Below are 17,989 nucleotides of genomic sequence, written 5' to 3'. Positions count from 1 at the left end.
AATGTACGGCCTTCAACACGGAGCCTTGGCTTACACCGAACAAGAAGCTATAGGTGGCACGGTAGTATTTTCATTCCAGAATTTAGGTTGCTCTTTTGTGTACCCTACTTAGGTAAATATATCTAAATAGTGTGATTGGACAAAAAATACAGTATCAACTGAACATACTTTCCCAAACTGAGGGATGAATCAGGTGTAGAAAAATATGAAATAATTTTACATACAGATGAAAATGAATTTTTGAGAATTTTTTTTAATTTTGTATTCACTGCACCATAAAAGACCTAAAATTACTAGTGGCCTTAGGTTTCTAAAAATAGCAAAAAAAGTAAACGGTCATGATACATATTCAAATTCATTTCTGAATAGTAAAATGAAAGTACTTCAGTTAAGTGTGAATGTAGATTTTTTTGCAGTGTTAGAAAGTGGTGAAAATTCTAAAAAGGCTATCATTATCCCTATGGGCCAGGAAATACTACCGTGCCACCTATAAAGGGCCCCAAAATTACTAGTGTAAAAACATTAAAACGAAAAAAACCAACGGTCTAATCTATATAAAATAAAAAAAAACGAGAAACGAGAACACGTTTAAATTACATAAACAAACAACAACTACTGTACATCAGATTCCTATATATAAAACTATAAATTAAACAGCAATAAATGAGAACTCCATTTTATAGATTTATATTTGTGTTATATACAAAAAGTAAAATGCCAACAATATCCGTAAAAAACATCTATTCCCCTTCACTCCAACAAAATATCACCCACACCATCCCCATTTGGGGGGATTTCCATCTACCTCACCTCGCAAGGTGTACGATAAAGGTCTATAAAATAATTAAATGCAGGAGTGACTCTATTCTTAAAACGAGTCTGTGTTACACCCGTTAATGTACTGTTTTCCTATAGCTCTGCTGGGGGTAAAGTCGTACAAGATTCATAAGAAAGAATCTTAATATTTCAATATCACGAAACTGGATCAACCTTTAAAAATCTTTAAAAATAGATCGATAAAAAATGAACGTAAATCTAACAGATAATTCTTTGTATGATTTATAAGAAATCAACAACAAAACGTTCAAAACTCATAAACATTTTCTGTAAACTGATAAAGGTAATGAACTTAATTTTTAATGCGGAACCAGGTACATTGCAGTATATATAATGGTGTAAAATTACAATTTATGTTAATATGTTTAAACGAAATAATTATTATTTTGGGCTCGGCATTGAATAATTTACAGGTAAAGTGAATTGTTATCATTATATTTTTTCTAAGTGTTAAATGGATGGATTATTGTATGATTATGGTACAGTGGCAAGTATATATAACGTTCATATTCAGGAAGGAAATATCGTAAATATGAGTCCTGCTTTGTAATAACATAATTACCTATAAGATTATAGTCCCCCGTTGAGTTTTCTACGATTGATATTGTATACATATTGAGCCTAGGTGTCGGTTGGCGACTTCACGTTAAACTTTGCCATTGTTGTATTATAGTTCGTTTCTGTGTGTGTTACATTTTAACGTTGTGTTTCCGCTGTGTTGTTTGTTTTCTCTTATTTTTGAGTGTGAATTCACATTACTATAAGACGTGTCACGGTACGTATCTATCCCAAATTCATGTATTTGGTTTTGATGTTATATTTGTTATTCTCAAAGGATTTTGTCTAATGCTTAGTCCGTTTCTGTGTTTGAGTGTGTGTGTGATACATTTTAATGATGTGTCGTTGTTCTCTTATGTTTAATGCGTTTTCCTTAGTTTTAGTTTGTTACCCCGATTTTGTTTTTTGTCCATGGATTTATGAGTTCTGAACAGCGGTATACTACTGTTGCTTTTATTTACAATAAAAGTAGAATAACAAAAATATCAAACCACAAAAAAGATTAATTTAAAACGGAAAGTCCTTAAACAAACTGCAAAATAAAAACCACAAACACATCTAACGATTGGCAAACAAATGTCCTATTCCTGACTAGGTACAAGCATTTTGTTATGTGGAAATTAGTCAAATCAAACATGGTTTTATAGCTAGCTAAAACTCTCATTTGTATGACAGTCGCATAGAATTTCCATTACATATTTGTCAGCAAAACAAAACAGACATGATAGGTAAAAACTTCAAAAATTGGGGTACATCATTCAACACTGAAATATAATTTTGATCACTATAAAACAAATAACTGTTTCGACAAAGAAACACAAAATAAGATTAGACAAAGAAACAAAGAACATATTTAGCAAAAATGAAAAACATATAACTCAAAATTGCCCATAGCACAAAAACACAATGTCTGGATGTATAAATACCGATTCACGTCATTAATATATGTTCAAATATGTATAAACAGTAAAGGTTGAAAATATCAACAACGTTAGTACCTAGAATCTATACGTTAAGACCATCACGTAGTATTTGGGAAGTTAGTATATTGGTTCTAGAGTATATATTAATGAAACCCCATAAAAAATAGTTTGGATAGTTAATGGAAACAACAGAATAAAAATATATCTGAATTTGAATGAAATTAAATGATTGGGCTTCTTTAATTTACTTGCTTTTTGGCAATTCAAGTGTCTGAATGAAATTCGACTCATACATGTCATATCGAAAAAAGAAAAGGTCGACAAGAGGCACACATTTCGTTCCCATAAGAATCCCGACAACTTGCTGAAATGTCTACCTCCAAATTAAACAAATATGTCGTTAATGAGAACTCCGTGTTACTGATCACGTGTTTATCTTATTTATAGTAAATTGAAGATTTTTAAGATTGTACATGATTCTTTCTTTCTTTGTACGTGTACAAATCGCCGTAGGATGGCTAATTGTACATGTATATTAACAAAATAAAAACTCATAACACACCACTAATACACCAATACATATGTATATAACGTTGATACTGAAAGCAATGGTTGAATCAGATAATTATTTCCATTTATGGAAACTCGGTGGCGTCTTCGGAGATTTCTCCTAACATTTGCAAAATTATTTTACTCGCGTAAAACCACATATGGATTCTTTTAAATTTTAAAGAACTTCTGGATAATTTTCAATCTCGGCCTGTATCTGAAATTATTTCTAACATAACTTTTGATTTTTTAACCTTGCATACCACCATTCCCCATGTAAAATTATAATTGTTTTGAATATACATTTAACGACAATTTTTTTTCCTGTGACGTTTACATTTTCTGACGCAAAACAGACGAAACAATGTGTGTGCTTTTTTTAATTAGATAGATGCTTTTTGTGTTTTTTTTGTAAACGCTTGTTTGTTTTGAGATTGTAACACAGTGATGACTGCTGTAGGTGGCACGGTAGTATTTCATGGTCCATAAGAAATAATGATAGCCTTCAAACAATTCTACATTAACAGTTAACTGAAGTACTTTCATTTTACGATTCAGAAATCAATTTAAATGTGTATCATGACCGTTTACTTTTTTTGCTATTTTTGACAAACCTAAGGCCACTATTGCTTTTAGGTCCTTTATCATGCAGTGAATACAAAATTTAAAAAAATTCTCAAAAATTCATATTCATCTGTATGCAAAATAATTCATATTTTTCTACACCTGATTCATCGCTCAGTTTGGGAAAGTATGTTCAGATAATACTGTATTTTTTGTCCAATCACACTGTTTAGATACATTAACTTAGGTAGGGTACACAAAAGAGCAATCTAAATTCTGGAAAGCAAATGCTAACGTGCTACCTTAAACCATATTTTGACTATTTTACCGATATTGATTTATTCACGCATCGTTGTAAAATAACGGAATTTGATTAGATTGTCTACAAGTAAGAGGTTTAGCGCTATAAAATCAGGTTCACTCCACCATTTTCTACATTTGAAAATGCCTGTACCAAGTCAGGAATATGACTATTGCTGTCCATTCGTTTGATGTGTTTTATCATGTCATTTTGCCATTTGATTGGGGACTTTCTGTTTCGAATTTTTCTCTGAGTTCAGTATTTTTGTGATTTTAGTATTTGTTGTTGATGTGTTTGAAAACTATATCTTCTTTTTTACAAATTTTTATACAACCTTCAAACTAAGGAGGGCCCTCGTGCCTTTGTTAGTCTTGTATAAGTTTTAATTTTAGTTTCTTGTGTACAATTTGGAGTTTAGTTTGGCGTTCATTATCACTGAATTAGTATATATATTTGTTTAAGGGCCAGCTGAAGGACGCCTCCGGGTGCGGGAATTTCTCGCTGCATCGAAGACCTGTTGGTGACCTTCTGCTGTTATCTTCATAATGGTCGGGTTGTTGTCTCTTTGACACATTCCCCATTTCCATTCTAAATTTTAAACTATATCTAAATTAGATATAGACTATTTATGCAGCCGAAATATTTGTCAACACGACTTTACAACAGCGTCTTCATATATTACCATCTTATATAAGCACCGTAGCGCAAATCTTTCGACTAAATTAGTGTTTTATAATGTTGTCCTTATCTGCGCAGTATCGACGATATAAACAATTATATGGTTTTATGAACATATATACAGATACAAGAAATAATTATTTATGTTTTATGGATAATATGACATTTTATGAACATGATAACATATATAGTTTTTTAATAAATATTTTTGATTTTCAAATTTACGTAACAAATTTTGGTTCTTCAATTCCCTCAGCGGGATTTAACCCCTTGCCTATATGACATCGTGAAATCATCGCCTGCACCGTGTCCAGCGCCCTCGACCATCTAGGCTATATAAAATAGAGTTTTCAGTGGTCGATGTAATGCCTTTTCTCGTTAGCTTTATCTAGGGTTGGAACATAGTACAAGGTTTTAGTAGATGGTTAACCTATCAGATCAGCTATTTTGTCTGTCGTAAAGAGGGTGATAATGTTAATTACCATATAATTTGATGTTGTGGCATAGTAATTAACATTATCATCTTTTACGACTGACGAAATAGGTGATATAAAAGGTATATCACCTACTTTCCACTATACATCATTGTCATCATGTACTGTGTCACAACCCTAGATAAATATATACGTGTAGTTCCCCCTGATAGCATTTATAAAAAAAAACACAGAACGGTTCACTCATTTTCTCTACCGTTAATTGTTTCCTGTAACTCAGGCTTCTGTACAGGACTCTTACAGTGTGAAGGAGTTTATTCCTCCTCCAAAACATCAATATTGAAGAATAAAATATTACCAGTAATAATTTGTATTACAATCAAGACTATTATTTCAGTTTTACTACCACATTTCAAGAAAAGATTCATTTGACATCTTACTGATGAAGGATATAAGTTAATATTGAAAATAAAATAAAATATTGACATTTGTTCAAGAAATATTTTTTCCTTTAGATTTGTTATAAATATGAATATATATTATTTATAAGTCTAGAGACTTGCGCAACGATACTAATATAAGATGTTAAAATACGGAGATGATTTTATAAAATCGAGTTAACAGATAATCCGGCTGAACAAATAGCCTTCGTCACTGTCAATAATTTTGACAATTCTGTAAATACATTTTGGAATATATATGTGATTTTAAAAACTGGACTTCCTCCAATCCAATCATTCTGTCATCTAGAAAGAAAACATAACTGTGAGTAGTTCGAGATTCTCCTTTTACTTAATTCTGTTATTAGCAATACAGGACATAACATGATTTATCATTGACTTTTTTATTCAATGAAGTATTTAAAATTGTAATGATATGGTTGGACTGTTAAAATTACAAAAACATCTATACAGTCTGAAATAGACCTTGTTAAAAAAGAATCACAAAAGAATATAATCTATATGATAAATACTTCCCTGTGTTGTAGATATTTATTCCATATGGAATGACAATTCATTGACCAAATGAGGAACATGCATGTAAGTATAAAATATTATATTCAATACTCTTACTATACAATGAAGCACAGAAATCAAATTGATTAGTTTGATTAATAAAACAAAAGTTTGCTTTTTATTTATCAATTATTCCTCATATATTTCAAAGAACACAATTTGTAAAAGGTTAATTATTTTTTGTATAGATATTGCTCAATCTTCAAAATGTCTTTTTTTTTAAACTCTTCATTTAAAAAGAATTGAAATAGTAAAGGTTGGTGATTTTGCTTATAACCTTGAGTTATATTTTAAATTAATATGTTATAATATTTATAAGGAATGTTAAGACATTTCAGGCCATAATTGTATTTCCAGAACAAATTTTTAGTGGTACTTTATTGATTATATTGATAAACAATGACACCAAAAATTTACTATAAAACAAGTTTGGTTCAATCATAGATGTCGGGGTCGAAGTAAACTTTGTGCAGGATAAGTTTTGAAGTTAAATTCGGAAGCTAACCTGTCTGCTTTTGATGTTAATGTGTTTGTGTTCTAGAATCAGTAAGAGAAGTTATACGACTTTGCCCCCCGCAGAGCTATAGAAAAACAGTACATTAATAACGGGTGTTACACGGACTCTTTTTAGTTGTTACACGGACACTTTTTATGAATGATCAGTGAGTTCATTGGCACTTTAACTTTCAATTAGATTTGAACTTTTTGGTTCACCAACTTATTTCCTGTCTTTTTATTGAACAAAATATTTACGTTAGCATCAATATCTTTTTTCAAACATTTCCAGTTAGATACTATTCACATCAGTACACTAAGGGATTAGACATTTAACTTCAATAGAGGGGGGTTTGGTTTTCTCCTAAAATAGATGTTATTGACCTTTATGATATTTTGACCTGACTACTCGTGCAGAAAAACTATCCGGCAACGGTTGTTACCGGTCTGTTTCTTTGTTACCTTTGTGTTTTATCTAATACTTATCGCAGGTTAACAAGTCAAAATGTCAAGTAACCATGCTGTACAAAGGACAAATAAGGACAAAGTCCATCTGTACAATCTGTATTTCCAAGAACAAAATCCTATGATAATTTAGCTCGACAGGTTTTTTTCAAACAATACAATAAAAAAAAAAAAAAAAGGACAGTGATTTACTGGGCTATAAATCTAAACCTTCCGAAGTTTACTGATCGTTATATTGATAAACATTTCACTCAGAAGCACGTGGAACACATGCAAAATTATGGAATTGACAGATCAATGATATTGTTTTGATATTTTCCATTTGTTCCCGTTTATTTGTTACACTTTTCCATAAAAAAATGTTTAATGATTTGGTGTGTTTAATTAGTTTTTTTTAGAATCAATTATTGTTTTCCTCACGTTGCTCTTTTTTTTGCATTCTTTTATTACATGGTTAAGTTCACTGCATACGCATGATATTGAACAATATCAGCTCATATTCGCCGGGGACACAATTTCGCCGTTTTATGATTTTGAGGTGTAAAACTAAGCTTCAAAGGATGGTAAAAATGAAAGAAATATTCCGGTTAACAATATTTTTATAACAAATATGATCAATTTTTAAACTGAAACAAAATTGCAGCACCAACCACAAAGGACCGAAAAATAGATAAAGATTTCGGCAAATGTCATAAATGAAAAACACGATATCAAAGAAGTATTTCTTAGTATCTTTTATACCAATTGCCCTTAATTTCAGTTCTTAAAACCTTTGAAATGTCTGCTATTTATCTATAATGATATTGATTTGATAATATTGCTTAAAGCTGCAGTTATTTCGTGTTAGATAGTTGTGTAAAAACCGCGAATATGTGTCCACCTTGGACAAAACATTCAGTAAATTTCAAACACCCTTAAATCTAACTTTTCAGGGAATTATTTTCAAACAACACGTTTTCAAGCTTAGGAATATTTTGCATTTGAAGTTATCTTCATATAGAAATATCAGTTTACTTCAAAAACATATAGACCTGAACATAAACTGTAGAAAACATGGAAAGATATATGGCAAAAATGAGCGCCCCACTCTATAAGTATGGGAAGAAAATAATATATAAGTAAAAAATTCGTAAAGATTTAGAATTTTCTATAACAAGAAAGTCGAAATACATTAGTCTCATAGTAAAACTTATCTTTTCAAATATTTACAATTATTTTTAATTTGATGTATCAAATAACATAAAATCTAAACAGTATTTCGTATTGCAACAAACATACTTTCATGGAAATTGTATTTATTTGATTTTTTTTTTTATTGCAGTTGTATGTACAAAGGTTTATTTTGATCTTATGGGTGGTTGTTATAAGCACAGAAAATGTGAATAGCTGTCCAGTGCAATGTTCGTGTCATTCGACTACAAATGGTAGAAATGTGCAATGCAATAATAAAGCTTTACAAAGTATTCCGCTAAACCTGCCAAATGATACCTACCTACTGTGAGTCTAATTTACATCACCAAATAATTTTTTTTTAATTTGATATTAAGGTTGATCGGCAGTAAAGAAAATGGCTTCGGGTTTTCAATATAAAAATAAGGGGACAACCGGAAATGAAATAAAACCATACCGTTTACGACATAAACGTGTCTGCCCATGATACATAAAAAAAAATATATGAAACAATTTAATTGAGAAAACTAACAGTATGATTTATTACAAAACAATTTACGAAAAACATATAAAACAGACAGTAACCCGACTACAGAACTGTGATTTAGGACAGGCACATAAAAAATGTGACGGGCCACAATAAAAAAAGATTTGTGAGTGATCATCTCTCCACTTACCTGGGGCAGTTGTGTAACAACACAACATTTAAAGAATCAAAATCGGTCGAACAATACTTTACTATTCAGATTAATACGATATGTATGTGCTCGCATAAAGAGTAATTATATATGAAAGCCGACAAGGATCATTCAAAATTCAAAATTCAAAATTCAAAACTCAAAAATCCTACATTAATCTATCATGATTCCCCGCGCTTACGAAAGCCAAAAAAGATCGCACTTTACACTTTAATATACTACTAAAAGCTATTTTAGAAAGTTTATTCAGAACACGAACCCATTGAAACAAGGTAAAGGGTCCGTTAAACCTTCATAGAGATACATCCAACTTTACCATTTGAAACCCTTGGTAACACAGCGTCCTTGCAAGTAGCAACCCTCTATCAAGAAAATAGGAAAGGAAACCCGATCTCTATTCTACTACAGCTGGAAAGTCGCTTCACTGAATGGAACGTTCACAATGGAAAAATTGACATCATCGCTTTTTCGTAAAGTTTTAGATGTCAATCGACCCTCAATGTCAATTCCTGAATGGTATCGTTATTTCAGATTCATTGATATAGATTTAAATAACCTAAGTTGACGATTAATGATCATTAATTTACAGGACCTACCTTTTATATTAAGGCTTTTTAAAAGACTGTTATAAATTGATAGTATATAATAAAACAACTGAAATAGCAGAAAAAAAAGTTAAGGGTCCGTGTGCTTGTTTTCGAGATATAATCCATTTAAGATTTGGCAGGATATACTTCTCTCTAGACTTTTCATACATTAAACATTGGCACCCTTTTTCTTTAAAAAAAATGAAAAAATAACAAGGATTTTATAGGCTTTTTAAACTATATGTAATTAAATGATGAAAAGAAAAGTAGGGGTTAGCGGGGATTTTTTTTAATAACACTACATGGATTAAACCAAAGGATTCCGAATACATGAATCTGGAAAAAATTCAAAAACAACTCTGACTTTATTTGCCTCAACCAAATGTTTTGAAAGTTACATACAATGCTTATTACCACTTCAACAATGAGCAAACCCCATACCACATAGCAAATCATATAAAACCTCGATGTCATTATATGAAAAAGAGGACTGCTTCAAATGCCATTTGCACCACTGAACCAAAATGTACATATGATACATATGCGGATAATTAACATGTTCCAGAGAGGTATATTGCCGATAAAAACATAAATTAAAGCTGGTACTTCAGGAATTTATTCGCATATGGAGTATTTTCACCTAATTTGACAAGAAGCTTCTTTTTTTTTTATCTTTATTATACACAAAATTTCTGTAGTCTGTTGTAATCGTCGTTTAATTGCTATTTTAGGAGGGAAATGATAACTTTCTTTGGAAATGTTGTTTTTTAGTGCAAATCTATGATAACTTTCTTTGGAAATGTTGTTTTTTAGTGCAAATCTTTTTTTATTGTTACTACCAGAAAGTTTTCTTGTGAATTTCTAACTTATAGTGTCTTTGCTTAAACAGAACCAACATTGAAAGATCAAGTTTTCAGTGTTTACTTAGAAGGTAATATTTTGACACTCGATTTCCCAATGACAGCAATGAAAAAATTCGAACACCCTGGGTAAGATTGATATCCAGGAACATTGCAAAACATTTTCACCATTTTCAAAGGCGGTTTCGGGTTAAAGAAATAATAGAAATAAATTAATAAATAATCATTTAAAAAAAAAATAGTTGAAAGTTTACATTACAATCAAATATAGTATGTTAATCCTCTATAATGAAAGACATTTGGTCTTTTCGGACACAATGCGAAATGCTTAATTTCTTACAGCATAAATTGTGCACATTCTGTATGTGCCTGTCCCAAATCAGGAGCCTGTAATTCGGTGGTTGTCGTTTTTGCTGTATATCAAATTTTTTTTTTCGTTTGAATTGTTTGACATTTGTCATTTTGGTGCCTTTTATAGCTGACTATGTGGTATGGGTTTTTACTCATTGATGAAGGCCGTATGGTGACCTATAGTTGTTAATTTCTGAGTCATTTAGTCTCTTGTGGAGAGTTGTGTCATTGGCAATCATACCACATCTTCTTATTTTTATATTATGAAAGATTCGAAAGTCATGAAAAGAAGAAGTATTATAATATAATTGTATGTGTCTAAAGAAAAAAAACAATCGAATAAGGATTGAAGTGACACTCGATATCTCTCTCTCCCGGAGTAACAGTGATAACAAGAAATGTTTCACTTGTCTGACATACTGTCGGCACATATCCTTTGAAAAGTGTTATAGTGTTTGTCTGTGCACAATTATATTAATAATCTACGGTATGTTTTATCAGATCAATTGATCAGATTAAGACATTATTTGGTGTGTTTTGATTTCAACTGCAATAAAACAGGATTATCTTTCTTGATTTGCGAGTTTTGAATTTTGAATTTTGAATTATGAATTATGAATGATCCTTCTCGGCTTTCGTAGTTATATATTGACAGCTTACATGCTTGTCATGGGATTTTTGTTTCTCATTCGATGAAACATGGGCGCACTCGAAAAAAACAGACGGCTCTAAACACAAACACGTACATATAAGAAATAATTTATTCTCCTAATTGTCCTTATCTATGCAAAATAACAATATTTTTTATATATAGATTCAATGTATGCAACTTTGACAAATGCTTTGGTATGTGTATTAATTGGCTTAAATGATTCTCTTTTTTGTAATAAACCATTATAAGGCTAAATTAAACGTTTTTGAAACAAAAAAATGTAAGGCTTGTCAAATATCTCTACAAGAATAAGAAAATTTAAATATTAAATCGCTACATCTGTTCATTTGCAAATGTAAAACAAAATACATTTCATTTCAATTACGGCATCGTTGACGTCAACCTTTCGATTCAGTCATTTGTTGTTTTTCAGACATCAAACTATGGCAAACCTACATTGAATTTATGATTTTTTGACAAACACTTGTTTCACTAAAATACAGTAAGAGCAGAATTTTGAAAATTATTATTTATTTCATTTTTTTCATATTTTACTGATTAATTTAGTTATTGGATGGAGAGTTGTCTCATTGACACTCATACCTCATCTTCTTATATCAATTAATTTGGTTTTGCAGTAAACATTCATAATTAGTCTTAGATTAAGGCTTTTTATACATCAATTGATAAAGGAAACACTAGTATACCTCTATGCAAAAGTCACAAATCGATCAAGAGAAAATAATTCTTGGTCAGAAACTAAAACTGAGGGAAACATCGAAACCGCTTCCTCCGCCAATAAAAACTAGCCACCACGAAAAAGCCTAAATGCGGGGCTTGAAAGTTGCGTTCAAACACCAAAAATCAAAAAATCAAATTTTACAGTAAACATTCAGATTCAATTAAATGTTTTTGACATGATTTTGTATATGAAAAAAATTAAATCACAAAAATATTGAACTCCGAGGAAAATGCAATCGGAAAGTCCTTAACCACATGCAAGATCAAATGACAAACGAATGGACAACAACTGTCACATTCCTGACTAGGTACAAGCATTTTCAAATGTAGAAAATGGTGGATTGAACCTGGTTTTATAGCGCTGAACCTCTCACTTGTACGACAGTCTCATCAAATTCCGTTATATTTACAACGATGCGTGACATAATAGATAAAATAGTCCAAATATGGGTACAGCAGTCACCACTGTGTTACAATCTTAAAACAAACAATTTTACAAAAAAGCACACAAGCATCTATCAAATTAAGAACACATTCATTGCGTCGCGTGTCTGACGTCAGAAAATTTATACGTCACATAGGACAAAATTTTGTCGTTCAATGTTTATACAAAACAATTTTATAATTTCACACCGGGAATGTTTCCATACAGGGTTAAAAAATCAAAAGTATGTTAGAATTAATTTCAGAAATAGTCGGGATCTTTTAAAGTACAGAGCTATCACGTTATAAGAACCAAAGAAACACAAAAATTCGCATATACATAACACACCAGCAAAAATGAAAGATAATACAAACACAGTATTGACAGTTGTTATTCATTTGTTTGATGTGTATGTGCTTTCGATTTTGTAATTTGATTAGGGATTTTCCTTTTTTTTCCTCGGAGTCAGTATTTTTTTTTATTTAACTTTTTTGTAAACCTTCATGGATTGTTATGACTCTTTGACTTACAACGGCTAATCTTCAAGACCAAAAATTATATCTAAAGATTTTTTTTGGATTTTTAAATTCTGTATTATACTGATAAATGAATTCCCATTATTTCAATATTACACTTTTACACTGACAACAGCAATCGACACAGTGAGACAGAGGGAATCCGCGGAATCTCTTACGGATTGTAAAGATATACGAGTCATGCATATACATTTGTATTTCAGTTTTTATAAAGAAAGAAAGTATTTGGTGAAGAAAGAGTAGTCTTACGAATACTTAATTAACTTAACAAGTTACATCTAGTCAGAATTCTGTATTTACAAATGATTGAGTTTGAGAACAATAAGATTTATGTGAATTAAGTTTAAGAAGAAACTTTCCATTTTCTAAGTAGCAACATTGCAGCAGCACCTGCATACGGGGTATATATCTCCCAATTGATACGATATTCCCGTGCTTGCATTTCCTATCATGATTTTCTTGATAGAGGGTTGCTGCTGACAAGGAAGCTATTAAACCAAGAGTTCCAAATTGTGAAATTGAAATCATCCCTTCGTAAATTTTACGGACGCCATCACGAGTTGGTTGACCGTTATGGAATAACCGTTTCGCAAATGATATTGGGTATGTTCCAACAGACTATTGGAATCCCAAATGGGTACAAATTGTGCTCCTCTATTTGCCGATTTGTTTTTATATTCCTATGAAGCAGAATTTATCCAAGGGCTTCAAATGAGAAAAGAAATTAGCCCAGTCTTTTAATTTCACCTTTCGGTATATTGATGATGTACTGTCTCTTAATAATAAAAGATTCAGTGATAACTTACATTTAGTATATCCAAGTGAACTTGAAATTAAAGATACTGCTTACACAGATAAATCTGCTTCATATTTAGACCTTTTTCTCGAAATAACTACTGATGGTAGGTTGAATTCCTAAATTTATGACAAACGCGATGATTTTAATTTTCCTATAGTCAACTTTCCATTTCTGTTTAGCAACATCCTAGCGGCACCAGCATATGTGTCTCAATTAATACGTTACTTTAGAGCTAGCTCAAAGTACGTTGATTTTGTTGAACGAGGAATACTGCTTTCTCAAATGTTTCTAAGACAGGGCTATATACAAGACCGAAAGCTGAATTTTTATTCAGTCTATGTGGTCAAGTAGTCTAGAGTGTTGGAAACAGTGCTGGCGGTATTATCAATGAGTCGAAACCATTTATTCCTATGAAGTCATTCAATATTTACTGAAATAGTTTCCCTTTTTCATAGCTTAACGTTTGTTTGCACTGTAAGGTTATATATAATATATATATATTTTTTAAAACTTGTTCATATAGTGCGGGAAACGAAAACAAAATTCCAGATGGATTCTTCGTCTAGTCCTGAAACCCATATGATGTATTAATCAGGACATACATCCCTCCATTAGAAACACAGATTTTCTTTTTGTTGTTGCTTTTCTTTCTGAAATATTCCTGTACTTTCTTTTTGGGTTTATATGTTTGAATGCAGCCTTCGATTATTATAATATCGCCAGGAATCCTCTAAGTCACGGGATTTATCATGTAACCGCTCTTATCCTGCACACTTGAACTTCCGTTGATAAACACTTTTAGATGATCAACCCATAGCAGTTCTTTCCTTCTTTGTTTCAAACAATGTTCTAAATTAGTCCTCAGATTATGTCATGCATTTGCTTTAACTGATAATAATGACCATGCATATCTAATGAACACGACAATTAAATATTTGTTTCCTTTGTTGAGTAAAAGTCTGCACATTGCATGGTTTATGAAGGTCGTTCGCACATATGGTACATCTGTGAATGAAAAAATAAGCTTTATAAAGTTTGATTATTATAAATGCTTTTCTGGATGTATCTTTATTATGAACGCTTTTAAAACATAAACATTTTAAAGCCAGTGATGGGTAACTGCACAGAATAATGAAGATGATCATGTCCAATCACTTGGCTTACTATTTAAATTAATGTCGAAATAACATAAGTTTAAGTTTCTTTTTCCGTATCGTTGAGTAGTATTTGATAGTTTCAATCAAGTGCATTACAAACACGACAGAAATGGTATACTCGTACTAACTAACATGCAAAAAACAACACTAGTCATATATCACCTTGTAGACTGACATGGCATATCTCGTGTTGAAATAAGTTCCTTATATTCATTATGCTATTTTTTCTATCATAACAGTATTATTTAATTTCGCGTCAAAATTTTTCTCCTTCTCGCTCACATTCTTAACTCACATTTAATAATCGAACAAGTAATTAAATTGAGAATGGAAATGAGGAATGTGTCAAAGAGACTGATCAAATTGTATCATTCCATAGAGAATTTATGTTTGTTAATCATGTGTCCCCTGTCCCCTGTCATATGTGTTATATGAATTTGGTTTGCATATCCTGGCACTATTTAAGATCTTTCTTTCATTTAATATTCCTAAACATACTGCCTACATTTCAGACGGCTGCATTTACTTTATGTCTAACAGTGTCAAGTAGAAGAGGATATTCCGTTTTTGAACCCTTATGTCCGCCCATTTGCAAGACAAATAACATGCTGGTGAAGTCTCACTTAATCGTTTACTTTTGTATAAATACTATTTTCCATTCTATATGTCTTTAGTTTAAGTTACTATTTTGACTACCTTTCCATTGTATTTGTCTTGAGTTAAATAGTGTTTTTTATTGCACCAACTGTCTTCGAAAGAAAAACTATCTGGAATTAAAACGATAGATAATTTCTTCTCAGTGATGACTGGACCATCTTTTAACTTTTCCACCCCCAACATCAATAAAAATGGTAACCATGTTACTGATCGTAGAATCAGGCTTCAAAGGACATTTTTAGGTTGCTTTCAATTGTTGGTGTGTAATATCAAGAAACTTCATCGTAGAATTGAGTTTTACACCATATTTATATCTATATTAGCACAACGATGATGCCGAGAAACCAATTGCAACAATTATCGTTTTCGAAGATATGAAGCAGTAATTAGAAATTCAAAATATGAAATCAAAATGAAGAAATGCAATACTTAGAAGAACAAAGAAATCACTGTAGTATGCGCTTGAGTCAATCACAGAATGATTACAAACGTTTTGCTCTCGTTACTTCTGTAACAGAATTTGGCGTAACTGATTGTAAACAATGTTTGAGAAAATTCTATCCGAATTATGAATCTAGGTATTCAGTAAAATTGAGAATGGAAATGGGGAATGTGTCAAAGAGACAACAACCCGACCAAATAAAAAACAACAGCAGAGGGTCACCAACAGGTCTTCAATGTAGCGAGAAATTCCCGCACCCGGAGGCGTCCTTCAGTTGGCCCCTAAACAAATATATACTAGTCCAGTGATAATGAACGCCATACTAATTTCCAAATTGTACACAAGAAACTAAAATTAAAATAATACAAGACTAACAAAGGCCAGAGGCTCCTGACTTGGGACAGGCGCAAAAATGCGGCGGGGTTAAACATGTTTGTGAGATCTCAACCCTCCCCCTATGCATAGTGTGTTAATTTATGTTTTTGATTGACTTTAGCCTTCCAATTGATATTTTATCATGTGGTTTTCTATGTTGTGACGTTATGCTATTGTTTCAGAAAAAGGGAGAAGGTGTGGTACCATTAACACTTTCAATTTCGCTGCAAATGTTTGCACCTGTCCTAAGTCAGGAATCTGATGTACAGTAGTTGTCGTTTGTTTATGTAATTTATACGTGTTTCTCGTTTCTCGTTTTTTCATATAGATAAGACCGTTGGTTTTCCCGTTTGAATGGTTTTTCACTAGTAATTTTGGGGCCTTTATAGCTTTTTGTTCGGTGTGAGCCAAGGCTCCGTGTTGAAGGCCGTACATTGACCTATAATGGTTTACTTTTATAAATTGTTATTTGGATGAAGAGTTGTCTCATTGGCACTCACACTACATCTTCCTATATCTATATAGTATCAAAACTGAATAATAAGAATAGAAAAAAATATACTGCCTGAGAACATGAGAATAAGAGTTTTTTTTTATCAAATTGTCCCATTCATTAATGAATAATAAAAATTTATTTATTTTCAATTTGATTTGACTATAAAATTGAGAATGAAAATGGGGAATGTGTCAAAGAGACAACAACCCGACCATAGATCAGACAACAGCCGAAGACCACCAATGGGTCTTCAAAGTATAGTTTTTATAACACATTGTTCACTTATAAGCACTCGAACGACTAAAGATTCATGTAGTTGATAATATCTACAGACATATTTTTTATATTTAATTCAGTTAAATTGGCAATTAAATTCAACGCTGGACGTGCACAAAATTCAAGTAGCTAGTGTTATCGATATAAGTTGTATGTAAATCTATTGTGAGAGAATTTTTGTTTTATTTTCTAGTAATTGTGAAACAAATAATACACATATTGGTTGATAAATATTCCGTATCAACTTCACACATAATACAAGATGGTCTTGAAGTATAGATTTTGCGTACTGACGTTTGTTATCATCTTAATTACGTATTATAGTATTCTTTTATATGTCTTTTTTAGATATTCATTAGAAGTGACTCTGTGGTTACGTAAAACCACATACTTTGAACGGCAAAATTATTTCATTTATTGATATTACTTTTACTTAAGGATCTTGACATACTATGAATGACTGAACTATTTTATTCAATAAGACTACTTTTTCTGTTTAGTCTGTTTTTTATGATATACATTTGACGTGAAACTGTACTTATGTATCCCGTCATACTTTGAACCACACCATTATTTTATTTATTATTATTACTTTTACTGTTAAATCTGGTTTTTGTTATATCTACTTTACGTGAGTCTGCATTTATGTATGCCGTCATACGACAAAATTATTTTTATGTCTACCTGTGCGAATTTCAAACGCGCAATTTTACACCAGTAATGAAAACCTTCTATCATTTATGGGTAGACTTTACATAGATAAATTCAGCCGTATTTGACGTGAAACTGTACTTATGTGTCCGGTCATACTTTGAACCACACCATTATTTTATTTATTATTTTTACTGTAAGTCTGTTTTTTGTTATATCTACTTTACGTGAGTCTGCATTTATGTATGCCGTCATACGACAAAATTATTTTTATGTCTACCTGTGCGAATTTCAAAC

The 17,989-nt window shown here is 31.4% G+C and overlaps 1 protein-coding gene across 1 annotated transcript in view; it reads left to right on the top strand.

Annotated features, from left to right (window-relative positions):
- The first annotated feature begins 1,210 nt into the window (after positions 1 to 1,210).
- Positions 1,211 to 17,989, top strand: part of LOC139520786 (leucine-rich repeat-containing protein 15-like) — a 67,665-nt gene continuing 50,886 nt past the window's right edge. Inside the window, exons 1-3 of the mRNA XM_071313729.1 lie at positions 1,211 to 1,250; positions 5,833 to 5,884; positions 8,142 to 8,317. Coding sequence (XP_071169830.1) covers positions 5,870 to 5,884; positions 8,142 to 8,317 — 191 coding nt within the window. The 5' untranslated portion in view covers positions 1,211 to 1,250; positions 5,833 to 5,869. The remainder of the gene's footprint in view (positions 1,251 to 5,832; positions 5,885 to 8,141; positions 8,318 to 17,989) is intronic.

The sequence above is a fragment of the Mytilus edulis genome, chromosome 4, assembly GCF_963676685.1.
Source record: "Mytilus edulis chromosome 4, xbMytEdul2.2, whole genome shotgun sequence".
NCBI classification, from domain to species: Eukaryota; Metazoa; Mollusca; class Bivalvia; order Mytilida; family Mytilidae; genus Mytilus; species Mytilus edulis.
The sequence above is the reverse complement of the archived record's forward strand: the minus strand, read 5'-3'. Positions and strand labels throughout refer to the sequence as shown.